This window comes from Petaurus breviceps, unplaced genomic scaffold (assembly GCF_028583685.1).
Source record: "Petaurus breviceps papuanus isolate PSGF00001 unplaced genomic scaffold, PetGlider_PUasm1.0 90849, whole genome shotgun sequence".
Taxonomy (NCBI): Eukaryota; Metazoa; Chordata; class Mammalia; order Diprotodontia; family Petauridae; genus Petaurus; species Petaurus breviceps.
In genome coordinates this window covers 12,481,375-12,496,416 of record NW_027187361.1, presented here as the reverse complement: position 1 = coordinate 12,496,416, position 15,042 = coordinate 12,481,375, and the positions used below count along the sequence as shown (strand labels likewise).

Sequence of the window (15,042 nt, the reverse complement as noted above, 5' to 3'; positions counted from 1 at the left end):
ATCTGCCAGATGTCTGTACCAACTGATTATGCCACATACCTTTACTGAAGTTTGCCAAAATTTCCAGGGAGCAGGTCCCATTGACCCCTTCTACTGGCCTGATATTTGGAGAGTTTATTTTCAGCATTACCCAGTACCTTACAAACCCCATTCTATATGGACTTGATGGGTGATTTTGTTGACACAAAGAACTCCCTCTATAAAATATAAGCTGGTATCTTTTCTGCAACTCACAATCTCAGGAAGGTTAAATACCTTGCTTGGGGTCACAGTATATACCAGAGATGAAACGAACCCAGGTCTTCCTGGTTTTACAACTGGCTGTCTATCCACTGATGTTCAATGTGTAATGGACCAGTCCCTATATCTAGTTATATAGAGTTATATTATAGAGACTTTTATATTATATTTTATAGTATCATAAATAAATTACTTAATATTTTAAGATTAATATTTATTATATTATTTACATTATATTTTATATTATAAATATAATTAGCTGATATAATATTAACATAAATATTATTTTAATACTATAATATTAATATTTTATATTATAGTTTTATTATAGTTTTAGATTGGATTTTATATTATATTATTATAAATATAATTAATATTAAATTTAATGCTATAATGTTAGAATCAATAATATTTATTATTATAGTATTTCTATAATATTTTGTATTATAGAGAGTTTTAAATTCTCCCCTAGAGACATGAATTAGAGATACTAAACATTTATAGATGTTCTTCTAGGTGGAAAAGGCCACTTTTCCCATAAAATAATTCATCCAAGCCAGAGAACAGGTGGAGCTAAAAGCAAAGAACAAAATGCTACTCTGTCCTCTGTGCAGCTTTCTGAACTCTGTGTCCTCTCCTCCAGCCAGACGCACATGGCTAGGTGTTGAGACAATCAGTCCGTGGCTGGCAGACTGTGAGATGTCAAGTCTAGTGATTATACTCGATGTGATCTGATGAAAAGTAAAAGCTACTAGAGCACCTGATATGTGATCCAATATTAAAACAGTGACTTCACTGCTTTCTTAAGTGAGAGTAATCCTTATAAATTATGACGTATTTACACATCAAGGGAATCTTGCCTTGAGGTTAGTTCTCTGCTTCCTGCCAGCATGAACTTTAAATCTTGTATTTTTCAATGAACTAAAAAGTCCAAGGGTTTCAGCAGCCCAACACAGAAGCTGAGATATTTGGACAAGTTTTTTGGTTACCAGGATGTTTCCGGATGTAGCCTATTTTTCTCTAACAAATCTAGGTAGTGACGATGTTGAGTGGGGGAAGGTTCAGGGGCCTGCTGTTCAGTGGGGCCAACAAGGAAGCTAGAATATTTGGGGCTGGGGGCAGTTTTATTAGGATTCCATCAACAGGCCTTAAACCTCAGCCTTGCTCCAAATCTACCAATCAATCAACAAGTATTATTATGAACCAGGCACTGTACAAGGCACTGGGGGTACAAAAACAAAGAATGAAACAATCCCTACTTTGACAGAATTTACATCCTAATCCCCTATACCAAGCTACCTCTCAAATGAAAAAATGGGGATAAAAAAACATTAGTCACTGATGTTCCAACAAGGTTTTTCCTAAATAACAAAACAAGCACAAAAAAGTCCTACAAAACAGTGGCTAACTTTCTTAAAGATGGAATTTCACACTCAAAATTGTTATCAGTCCCAACTGTCAAATATCATTCAAAAAAAAGGAATTATTTACAAATTTCAAATTCGAGAATAACTATAAAGCTCATCATGCATACTTTACATCTTTTGATAGATACTTGAGACAAGATAAAACTGACATATAAGTCTTAGGAGAATTCTATCTTATGAATCTTATAATAAGATTACTAGAAATCCTGAGATTTCACACCATGGACTGACAGAGGCATGAGACCCAGGCCTCAAAGTTTTCCAGGTTTAAGTCTTTCTCATGGTCTATTTTCTTAACTTTGTCCCCAAGTTCCATGAAAATGTTTTCAGCTTCAGGTAAAGGAGTTCTAAATATAGGGGAAGCCTTTTTGGTAAAGCAGATTTCCTTTGTAAACTTGTAGGGCCATTGCCTAGCCATCCCCCAAACTGACAATAATCCAATGAAGCAACAAAATGATGCAATGAATAGGGCACTGAGCCTGAATTCAGAGGGATCTGAGTTCAAATTCTGCCTCAGACATTTACAAACCATGTAGGTAAATCACTTAAAACTCTTTTGTCTCAGTTTCCCCAACTGTAAAATGAGAATAATAACAGCACCTACCTAATAGAGTTGCTGTGAAAAATCTAAGGAAATATTCGTAAAGCTCTTAGCACAGTGCCTATAATATAGCAAGTGCTATATAAATAGGTCATCCTTCCCATCGCCCAACAGTGATAAGGACTTGAGGGAAGAGGAAGGGAGAGGGATGTAGCCATAAAGTTACTACCACATTAAGAAGAGGCCCTAGATGACGATGTGTGTGAGGTGGAATAGAATTGGTTCAGAATAGAAGATGTGACCTTCAATATTCCTTCCAACTCTGAGATTCTGTGCTGCCATAGTGCGGAGCGGGAGGAAAGAGGGAAGGAGAAACATATATAAATATATATATATATATATATATATATATATATATGTATATGTATATGTATATATATATATGAACTCTGTTTCAATAAAATGGAAAACCACTAAACAAGTAACTATACACAGAATACTGAAAGACCATATGATAAATTTTCCTTGGAATGTTATTTTTTTTCTCAAACTATTAGTCCCTAACTATTACATAAGGATCTCATGGTAGGTTTCATAGTTTTAAAGTAGATTTCAAAGCTGATTGATAGCAATATGCTCTACTCTCCAAGATTTGCTGGGTTTCCCAGTGGTAGAAACAAGTTGAATTAATAATGGTAACCCTTCTCTATTTTGCCACATTCTGATCAAAGATTTTATTGTCAGTGAACACTCATCTGAATTCACACATAAACATTCAAACTTTGTCCTTATTCATCCACTTCTCTTGTCCCCTCCTCTCAATGGCTTAAGAAAAATGTGAAGTCATTTCATTCCATTAAAAAGAACTACTATACTTTATATGTGTACCTTTGGAGTTCAAAGTTTCTTCCTTTATCTTTTTTACAGCCTCCTGGCCTTCTCTCTCCTTATTTCCAGCTTGAAAAAAAAAGAGATCCAAATTAGTAGGGAAACCATCACCAAACTGTTAAATATATTTATAATATCAAACTACTTTCATAATAGAAATGCAAACTGTACATAAAGTATATGGTCTCACCAGATGACACCAAATACCTCTCACTCTCTGGTCTGGCTCATTCAACCAAATCTATACTCACAAAATAGATGGGGATAGGGGAAAGTCCTCCAGGAAGGGAGTCTAGCTATGGATGGACACTCTACTAAAAGATCACTCTGACGAGGGCAGAGCAAACATGGCAGAGTAAAAGCAGGAATGTGCTTCAGCTCTTCTCCCCATGACCTCCAAATATCTGTAAAAAATGACTCTAGGGGAGGCCAGGTAGCACAGAGAGTAAGAGCACCGGCTCCAGTGTCAGACTGACCTGGAGATCGAATCCCGGGCTCAGACACTTAGCACCCACCCAAAAAAAAAAAAACACCTGGCCGTGTAACCTTGAGCAAGTTACTTAACCCCAATTGCTTAGGGGCAGCCAGGTGGCTCATTGAGAAAGAGCACCGACTCCAGTGTCGGGATGACCTGGATCAAATCTGGGCTCGCATACTCAGCACCACACCCAGAAATAACTGGCCGTGTAACCTTGAGCAAGTTACTTAACCCCGATTGCTTAAAAAAAAAAATGACTCTAAACAAATTTTGAACTACATAACCCACAAAATGACAGAATTAAACACATCTCCAGCTGAAGACAGCCTGGCAGGCCAACAAAAAGGATCTATTGCACCAGGTTGGAGCGGAGCGCAGTCCTGTGAGGGCCGCACAGACCTGGCCAGAGAAGACCTCAGGGGACTGAATCACTGACAGATGGGGCAATTTCCAGACTTCTCAATCCACAAATTCCAAACACTAAGTAAAAGGTCAGTGGGGATACTCTGTTGGACGTATGTGAGAGAAGGGAGGGCTTCAGACCCAGCCTTGGGGTGACAGCAGAAGCAGCAGCAGCAGCTACTTCTACAGATCCAGGTCCACAGATGGAGGGGGATCAAGTGGGTAATCAGAAGGCAATTGCAGGGATCTCTTCACTGGTGCTGAGGCAGGATTCCCTTGCTTTGCCCTGCTTGGATCTGGGTCGCAGTCTTAGGTAGTGGTCTTGGTGTGAGGAGAAGTACTGGCATGGCAGAGCTTGTAGTGACTGTGGAGAAGGAGTCATCCACAGCACTGAGGCAATAAAGAGGGCTTGTGGTCACTCACAGACGAGGCAACAGGCCAGGAGAGAAGTAAACATCTCTTCTTTGATCATATAACCATGGAAGAACTGAAAATATATAGGTGCCTAGAAGTAGCTCTGACCATAGCTGTGCAAAACCCCAAAAATTTAGGACAGAGCACTCTCCACTCTGGAAGCTGAGTCTTACCTTGGCAAAGAGCTCAAAAGTCAAATGATTGGCTGAGAAGATGAGCAAACAGAGGGAAAATATCAGACTACAGAATCTTTATTTTGTGAAAAAAGAGTAACAAAACATACAACCAGAAGAAAACAACAAAGTCAAAATTCCTGCATCAAAAGTCTGCAAGAAAAATATAAATAGGTTTTAGGCTATGGAGGAGCTCAAAAAGGATTTTGAAAATCAAGTAAGAGAAGTAGAGAAAAAATTGCAAAGTGAAATGAGAGCGATGCAAGAAAATTATGAAAAATGAGCCAACATCTTGCTAAAGGAGATCCCAAAAAATACTGAATAAAATAAGACTTTAAAAAATACACTAACTCATATGGCAAAAGAGGTCCAAAAAGTCAATGAGGAAATGAATGCCTTTAAAAGTAGAATTTGTCAAATGGAAAAGGAGATCCAAAAGCTCACAGAAGAAAATAATTCCTACAAAATTAGAATGGAGCAAATAGAAGCTAATGACTTTATGAGAAATCAAGATTCTATAAAATAAATCCAAAAGAATGAAAAAAATAGTAGACAATGTGAATTACCTTACTGGAAAAACCATTGACCTGGAAAACAGATCCAGGAGAGATAATTTAAAAATTATTGGACTACCAGAAAACCATAATAAAAAAAAGAGCTTAGACATCATCTTTCAAGAAATTATCAAGGAAATCTTCCCTCATATTCTAGAATCAAACGGTAAAATAGAAATAGAAAGAATCCACCAATCACTTCTTGAAAAAGATCCCAAAAAGAAAACTCCCAGGAATATTGTAGCCAAATTCCAGAGTTCCCAGGTCAAGGAGAAAACATTACAAGCAGTCAGAAAGAAACAATTCAAGTACTGTGGAAACACAATCAGAATAACACAAGATCCAGCAGCTTCTACATTAAGGGATCGAATTGTGACCAATTCTTATTTTTCTTGGAGGCTTTTGATGCAGGAGTTTTGACTTCATCGTCTTCTTCTGGTTATATGTTTTGTTCTTCTTCGTCACCAAAGAAAGAATCTATAGTCTGATTTTTTTCCCCGTTTGCCCATTTTCCCAGACAATTACTTGACTTTTGAGCTCTTTGCCAAGGTAGGACTCTGCTTCCAGAGTTGAGAGTGCTCTGTCCTATATCGATGATATTCCAAAGGTCAAAAGAGTTAGGATTGAAACCAAAAACCACCTACCCAACCAAACTGACTATAATACATTAGGACAAAAATGGGCATTTAATGAAATAGAGGACTTTCAAGCATTCTTGACAAAAAGACCAGAGCTGAACAGAAAGTCTGACTTTCAAATACAACAAGCAAGAGAAGTATGAAAAGGTAACAAAAAAAGAGAAATCATAAGGAACTTATTAAAGTTGAACTGTTTACATTCCTACATGGAAAGATGATATTTGTAACTTATGAGAGTTTTATCAGTATTAGCATAGTTGAAGGTAATATATATATATGTATATATAACATATGTATTATATACATATATGTGAATGTATAGACAGAGGGCATAGAGTGAGCTGAATATAAAGGAATGATTATCTAAAAAACAAAATTAAGGGATGAGAAGAATATATTGGGAGGAGAAAGGGAGAGATAAAATGGGGTAAATTATCTCACATAAAAGAGGGAAGAGAAAGCTGTTACAATGGAAGGGAAGAGCAGGAAGGTGAAAGGGAATGAGTCAACCTTACTCTCACTGGATTTGACTTAGGGAGGGAATAACATACATACTCAATTGGGTTTCTTAGCCTATAGGGAAACAGTAGGGAAGGGGATAAGGGGAGGATGATAGAGGGGAGGGCAGACTGGGTGAGGGGACAGTCAGAAGCAAACACTTTTGAAAAGGGACAGGGTCAAAGGAGAAAACAGAATAAATGGGGGGTAGGATAGGATGGAGGGAAAAATAGTCTTTTACAATATGATGACTATGGAAATGTTTTGCTTAACTACACATGCCTTCTAAAAGGAAGTGGATGAGGAGGGAAGAAGAGAGAGAATCTAGAACTCAAAGTTTTGAAAATAAATGTTAAAAAATGTTTTAAAGGGGCAGAGTCAAGATGGCAGAGTAGAAGCAGGACCTCCACTGGGCTCCTGCTTCCGCCTTCCCCAATCCATGTAAAAAGAAGGCTCTGAAAAAACTTTGCAGCTGCAGAACCCACAAAATGACACAGAGAATCTAACCTCCCACTGGGGACAGCCCAGCAAGCCGGCAGGAAACGGACAGCGCAGTGCTCTGGGAGCCGAGCCCAGCCCCATGCCAAGGCTTTATGACCAGCTGCCAGCCGGAGGGACTCCAGATCAGCAGCAGCTGTGGCCCTTTCCAGATTTATCAACACATAGATGTGAAGGACAAAGTGAGAGGTCAGTGCAGTGTGGACTTTGGGACCCAATAAGTGGGAGTGTGTGGCTGCACAGCCAGCCAGCGTCATGTGGCAGCTTCAGCTCCTGGCCTGCAGAGTGTAGGGAGACCAAGCACCAGTCTGAGGGATAATTGTTCTTGCTTTAAGCTGCTTGGATCTGGATTGCAGTCTAGGGTGGAAATCCTGGGGCGTGTGTCCAGCTTGCCAGAGCGTGTGGAGGCCTCAGAGAGTGCACCCATATAATACCTCCGGCAGCTGAGAAAACCCCAGTGTTTGAGAAAAAAAGCTCCCCTGTCTGGTGGAAAAGTCCTACTGTGGCAAAAAGCCCAAGGGTCAAGTGACTGAGGGGCGACATGACCAGGCAAAGGTAACAAAGCAGACACAGAAGATTCCAACATCAGACTCCTATTTTGGGGACAAAAAGGATCAAAGCATGGAACAGGAGGAAGACAGTAAAGTCAGAACTGCACGAAAAGCTTCCAAGGAAAATATGCGCTGGTTACAGGCCACAGAGGACCTTAAGAAGCAGATAAGAGAAGTGGAGGAAAAATTGGGAAGAGAAATGAGAAATGCAAAATATGAAATGAGAGTCAACAGCCTGACTGAGGAAAATAACACCTTGAAAAATAGACTAACTCAAATGGCAAAGAGGTTCAAAAAGGCAATGAGGAGAAGAATGTCTTAAAAAGCCAAATTTTCCAGATGGAAAAAGAATCTCAAAAGCTCACTGAGGAGAATCATTGCTTCAGAATTACATTGGAGCAAATGGATGCTAATGACTTTATGAGAAATCAAGATGCTGTTAAACAGATCCAAACAAATGAAAGAATAGAAGGCAATGTGAAATATCTCATGGCAAAAACCACTGACCTGGAAAATAGATCCAGGAGAGAGAATTTAAAAATTATTGGACTACCTGAAAGCCATGATCAAAGTAAGAACCTAGAAATCATCCTCCAGAAAGTTCTCAAAGAAAACTGCCCTGATGTTTTAGAAACAGAGGGCAAAATAGAGGTTGAAAGAACCCACCGATCACCTCCTGAAAAATATCCCAAAGAGAAAATTCCTAGGAATATTATAGCCAGGTTCCACAATTCCCAGATTAAAGAGAGAATATTACAAGCAGCCAGGAAGAAACAATTTGAATATTGTGGAAACACAATCAGGATAACCCAGGATGCGGCAGCTTCTACACTGAGGGATCAAAGGGCTTGGAATATGATATTCTGGAGGTCAAAGGAGCTGGGATTAAAACCAAGAGTCACCTACCCAGCAAAACTGAGTATCATTCAGTGGAATAGAGGACTTTCAAGCATTCTTGCTGAAAAAACCAGAGTTGAATAGAAAATTTGACATTCAGATACAAGAAGAAAGAGAAGCATGAGAAGGTAAACAGGGAAAAGAAATCATAAGGAACTTATCAAAGTTGAACTATTCACATTTCCACATGGAAAAAATGATAATTGTAACTGATGAAACTTTTCTCAGTATGAAAATAGTTCGAGGGAATAGAAATAAATATATATATATATATATATACATATCGATTGGAGGGTATACAGGTGTGTAAATACATATGTGAATGTGTGTATATAGGTTTACAGGTACACATAGATAGAGGGCACAGGGCCAATTTAACAGGAAGGGATGATACTTAAAAGGTGAAATTAAGAGGTGAGAGAGGAATATAATGAGAGGAGATGGGGAGAGACAGAATAGGGTAAACTATCTCATATAGCAGAGGCAAGGGGAAATGGTTACAATGGAGGGGAAGAATAGGAAGGCAAAAGGGGATGGGTCAACCTTATTCCCATTGAATTTGGCTTGAGGAGGGAATGAAATACACACGAAATAGGTTATCTCACCCTCCAGGAGAGTACAGGGAAGGGGACTAGAGGGGGGATGATGGAAGGGAGGGCATGCTGGGGGGGGGGAGGGAAGTTGGAAGCACTCACTTTTGAAAAGGGACAGGATCAAAGTAGAGAACAGAACAAGTGGGAGGTGGGATAGGAGGGAGGGAAATATAGTCAGTCTTTTACAATATATCTACTATGTTATTGTTTTGCATTAGCCACATATGTACAACCTATACTGAACTGCTTATCTTCCCAGTAAGGGTGGGTGACAAGGAAGGAAGGAAATGAATCTGGAATTCAAAGTTTTAAAATCAAATACTCAAATCCATATATATATACATATATATACATATATATACTATTATTAATACTATTTCACATGTAATTGGGAAATAAGATATACATGCACTGGAGCATAGAGATCCACTGGAAAAGTCGAAAGGGGTATGGGAGAAGATATGGGAGAGAGCAGATTGGAGGAGGGATATCCTGTGGCACTGCTATTTTGGAGCGGTGGGTAGGGGAAAAATGGGGAGAAAATTCGTAACTGAAAATCTGGCATAAATGAATGATGTACATCAGAAGTTAATAAAGCTTTTGAAAAAAAATGTTTTTACCTGCAACTGGGAAATAAGATATGCAGGCAATGGGGTATAGAAATACATCTTTCCCTACAAGAAAGGCAGGGAGGAGGGGGTAATAGGGGAGAAGAAGGAGGGGACAGAAGGGAGGGCAGACGGAGGAAATGGATAATCAGTGCTCATGCCATCTTGGGTTGGGGGCAGGGGACAATTGGGGAGAAAATTTGGAACTCAAAACCTTGTGGAAATCAATTTTGAAAACAAAGGAAAGAGAGAAAGAACAGCTGTTTATAAAGCCTTGTGGTTACACTTCTGCTCGGACAGTTCCAGTTATAATTTTGGTAGGGGAAGAATTACATGTCCATACACATGACTGTAATGCATGAGCTCCCACCAGTGAACTACCCACTTACATAAATCAATTACAATGACAACATTAACTCTTAAATATAAAATATTTTCTAAACAAGAAGACAAAAGAAATAATCATTATAACAGCCATGCACACAGTATACATGAGAGAAGAGTGAGAAAAACTTGAAAGAAACCAAGTAACATGATACATGAACAGGTAAATGCACATGCCCAAGGGCATTCATAATAAGCCTGAATGCCTATCCTCGTTTTAAAGAAGCGTTGGAAACAAATGCTCCCTGTACCTCTTCTGAATCTCTGCCTTCTACTCTTAGACAACGATGCCTTCTACTGTTCTTCCGGAATCTCCCACTCTTGTTGGCATCACACCCTTTTTGTCATCCTATGACATGCAGTTATTTGAGTATTGCTTGCTATAGTTTTTAAAGGGTTTTCCCCTCTCTGGCCACAAAAGGCAGAAAAAATCAAGATAGGTTTGTCTTTGGGGGTTTCTCTATATCAGATTGTAGGTGTTACTACAGAGCAGGGAATCTTTTCCCAAAGTCAACTCTTCACCTAAAGCAAAGGACTCTGTTTCCCTCCAATCAGCTCTTTTATCAAACATCGATTTCCTCCGAGCAGATCAGCTCCCCATATTAACAGCACAAGTTCCCCTCAGCTGGCTTCAGTTTCTATCAGCCTTTCAGGTGCTTGGCTTTTCAATCCTCTTGGCTTCATTTATTTGTGTACTGATTTCTGATGTCTCTGCTTCTGTTTCTTAGTGGTTTCTCTGATGTCTCTTCTGTACCTGGCTTCTTTGCTCTTAGATTACTAATCTTTTGATCTGGCTTCTGTGTCTCAAATCAGAATCCCCTAACGTGTAGTGAGTCATTTCTAACTTCAACTCGGAAACCAAAAATCCATGGTCTTGATATATATATGACTCAAGTCCCCTAGTCACTAGATCATTCTTTGATTCAGAGTTGCCCAAAAATAAACTTGAAAGTACCTAAAAAAACTCACATTCGGATTAGCTACTAGGAAACAATAGACTACGGACATCTCTAACATCAGTAACAAATTTTCCCTCTGAGTTGCTTATCTCTTTTTTAAAATAAAATCAATTCTATTTTATTTTCTGTAGTACTTTTATTGCATGGGCTGTTTTCTCTCAAATCCTCAGAATACCTTTTGCCTTAAGCAGCTTTTCTCTGAGATTCTCATACAAATGTCTGCTTAGCCTGATGTCTGGCACATAGCGGGTGTTTCATAAATGTTTGTTGACCTTTGGTGCTCCCTTTCAATAAAACAAAATGGCGACATAAGAAAGAGGCAGGGGGTGGCTAGGTGGTGCAGTGAATAGAGCACTGGCCTTGGAGTCAGGAGGACCTGAGTTCAAATCTAACCTCAGACACTTAACGCTTACTTGCCATGTGACCTTGGGCAAGTCACTTAACTTCAATTGCCCTGCTCTCCCCACTCCAAAAAAGCCAAAATTAAATAAATAAAAGTAAGAAATAGGCAGTATTTTACAAGTTAAAAAAATCTTTTGACCAAACATTATTTCATTGGCATTGGGAGATCATGGTAGAAACAGTGGAAGTCCCTTTCCTCTACCAATGCAGAGAAGCACCTACTCCATAACTCAAAGTCTGAAAGAGTTACTAAGAGAGTTGTGTGGAACCTGTCTAGAACACCCAATCAGCATTTAGCAGAAACAACTGAACTCAAAGTCTTCCTGACCTTGTAACCAGCTCTTTGTAACCAGTACAGCATGATACCTCTCAATAAGCATAACTATATCCTGGAACACAATTCTCGTTTGGTCCTTTTGCTGTTTAATACATCAGAGCACCTGCATCTGATAAAGTTGTCAATTTAAGTAACAAATAACCAAAAAAAATTTAAAACGAGCTCTTGCATTATTCAAGAATATATGTATATGCTCATTTGTCATGGATAAAACAATTAGTACCATAATAAGTTAAAATCAGATATTTTCATATTCACACAAATTAAAATACTTTTTTCAGTTACTTTTCAGTTCTCTCTGACTTTGTAGAAAAAATCATAGTAAGAAAACTTAGGATAATATTTTTTTCTCATTATATGGAATAAATGCTCAAAGTCCAAATATATTTTCTGGAAAGTAAAAATCATCTCAGAATGTGAAACTCCACTAACAGTGATGTTGTAAAAAAGCCTTATAAAACCTTGTATCATAGCAAAATATAATAAAAAAAAGTAAAAACCATTTTAGATCATAATATCCAAGAAAAATTATACATTTTATTTTTTAAAAAGACATTTTTATTTTCATGTGGTAACAAGGATACATGAAATGCCAAGATGGGTTCCAACTCTCATTTTCGTTACAAGTTTAGATTAAATCTTGTGAGGCTCAAATGAGATAACATGAAAAGCTCTTTCAAACCTAAAGTTGTTCATGAAATTTTAGATTTAGCTCACTTACTGGAAATGATGCATTCCTGAAAAGCCAGAAGAAAGAGATCACATAAAGTGGAAAAGGTCTTGTACAGACAAAAGGTTTTATGGCAGCCTTTTGCAAACGTAAAAAACTATAAACTAAAGAGGGGTCCATCAGTTAGAGGATGGCTGAACAAACTTGGTATAGAAATGTGATGGAATACTATTATATTATAAGAAATGATGAAAGAGAGTTTCAGAGAAAGATGGAAAGACTTTTATGAACTGATACAGAGCGAAACAGTCACAAAAACAATGTGTACTATAACAACCACACTACAAAAAAATGAACACTTTTGAAAGAAGTAAGAATTCTGGTCAATAAAATGATCAATCATGATTCTAGAGGACTGATGATAAGGGATGATACCCACCTCACAAAGGGATGATGGACTAAATATGTAGAATGGTACACACATTTCTGGACATTATACAGAAAATTCTTTTGTGTGAATATTCACATTTTGTTAGAAGAGTTGTTGGAGTTTTTTTCTGTGTTAAAGGAGGTAGGAGGAAGAAAATATTTCAAATAAATGAAATAATCAATTTACAACAACAACAAAAAAAGTTAGATGCAGTTTCCTGGGGTTAGTTCTATATGAAAATGTCAAAGAAAAGGGGATGGGGAAAGAAAGAGAAACCAACAGACAGAAAATGTGTGTGTATGTATCTGAATGGTGTTGGGGTGTGTGTATGTATGTGTGTGTGTATGTGTGTGTGTGTGTGTGTGTGTGTGTGTGTGAGAGAGAGAGAGAGAGAGAGAGAGAGAGAGAGAGAGAGGTCTTGACTGAGCAGTTCAGTTTCTTCTTTTAAACATAATATGGAATGTCTGTAACCTAATTACGTGCAGTATAAAAATAACTCACTTATCTGGACTGGAAACAGAATTATCTAGAAAATAGCTCTGAACTCTGAAGTAAGCTAGGTCATGCATTTTATTCTGCTGAACTGGAGACACCCTCTGGACTGAATTATCTGAAATTAAGACGGAAAAAGAGTTCTGAAATGGAAGGGATGGGATTGGCTGCTAGATATTAAAAGACAGAAAACACCTAACATATTGAGTGACGAGTTAACAGACCACCAAAAATGAAATAAATGGCACTACACACCTAAACTATTCCCCCTCATCCCCATACACACACCTTCATATAGCAGGCTCCAAAAGTCATTATTAATGATTAATATTCATATTTGGTACTTAAAGAGGTAAATTATATTCTCTATACTCCTTTTAAGAAGGTAGGTAAGTATACAACAGTTTAGGAAGATTTGTAGCAAAAAAATTATTTAAGTTAAAAAATGGTATTAAATTTATCTGAAAAATTCAGATATATAGAATATTTTCTCCTCCAGTAAGTGAATAGCTACCTCTATTTCCTTTTAAATGGCCTGGTTTCTATGCTAAAAGCTTTGGAAAACAGAAACCTGAAAAATGAACAACCAGACCCCCCAAAAGAAGTAAACAATGAAATGATATCTATTTGAATGGAGGTTCCTAGGAGAATACCCCAGGACTAAGTCCTTAGCCCTGTTCTGATTCATATTTTGATCATTTCTCTCACTTCTCATCTGGCTGCATTACTTTGGGACATCTCTGAATTTTCCACTATGCCCCCAAGAAGTTCATTATTGGGAAAAAAGTCTTATCATTCTGCAATCATCCCATCACCAAGATCTCACTGGGATACCGCCTCATCACCACCCTCAGTTCTTCTGATTGGTAAGTGGAACCATGAACTCCAATCTCTACATTTAAAGAGGGAGCCCAAATCAAAACATCTCATTTCTTAGCTGACTGGACTTTGGGGGGACTTCTGTCTTCTCCTCCACACTCCCATGTTGGGTGCCTTCCTTTTTCAACTTACTTTCACATGTTGTCTTTCCCCATTTGATTGTATCTACAATGCTCAGAACATACTAAGCATTTGACATATTTTATCTAGATATCCTGCTAAAAAGGGGACTGGGGTGAAAGATGATTTATTTTCTGGATGTGTTTAATTTATAACGTTGATAGGAAATGTAGTTTGAAACGTCTGATAGAGAGTTGATGATATAGAACTGGAGATAATGAAAGAAACTGGAACTGTTTACAGATATGTACAGATACAGATATGGGGTTATACAGATATGACAATTAAACCCATGGAACCTAACAAGGTCATCAAGTGAGACAGTACACTGAGGGAAGAGAAACAAAAACAAATCCTTTGGACACACTCAAGGATATGGGTGTGAAATGGATGACGAACCAGCAAAGAAGACTGAGATCAACTACAAGGAAACCTTAACAAGGACCATGTAGGAGAAGGTCATCAAGGATGCCAGATGCTGCAGAGGGAACGAGAAAAGCACACAGAGTCCCCGGGGTCCCAGGCTCGGGATCTTCCACTCTTTGCTGCTGAGCTGAAGATTCTTCAACTGGGCAGTTCAGCTTTCCAATTCTTTTCCTTCCATGTTTAACAGACATGAAAGTCATTATTTCTGCTGTCTCTGTTTCATTTTCCTTCTGGATGATGGAGCAAAAGGGAACATCCTGGCTCCTTAACTTTTTCTATGCAAAGTAACACATAGAAAACTGCTCTTCTCAGGGCGGCCAGGTAGCACAGCGAGTAAGAGCACCGGCTCCAGTGTCGGGATGACCTGAATCAAATCCGGGCTCAGATACTCAGCACCACACCCAGAAATAATAACTGGCCGTGTAACCTTGAGCAAGTTACTTAACCCCAATTGCTTTAAAATAAAAAAAGAAAAAAGAAAGAAAACTGCTCTTCTAGTTGGTAACACGGAAACCAATAGACTTATTCTCTAACTTTTTGTTT

At 38.2% G+C, this 15,042-nt stretch overlaps 1 protein-coding gene across 6 annotated transcripts in view; it reads right to left on the bottom strand.

The window, feature by feature from the left end:
- Window positions 1–15,042, bottom strand: part of DHRSX (dehydrogenase/reductase X-linked) — a 474,397-nt gene that overhangs the window by 358,980 nt on the left and 100,375 nt on the right. For all 6 annotated transcript variants that reach the window (XM_069072875.1, XM_069072877.1, XM_069072878.1 and 3 more), the window contains exon 3: window positions 3,097–3,165. In XM_069072875.1, the coding sequence (XP_068928976.1) occupies window positions 3,097–3,165 (69 nt within the window). The remainder of the gene's footprint in view (window positions 1–3,096; window positions 3,166–15,042) is intronic.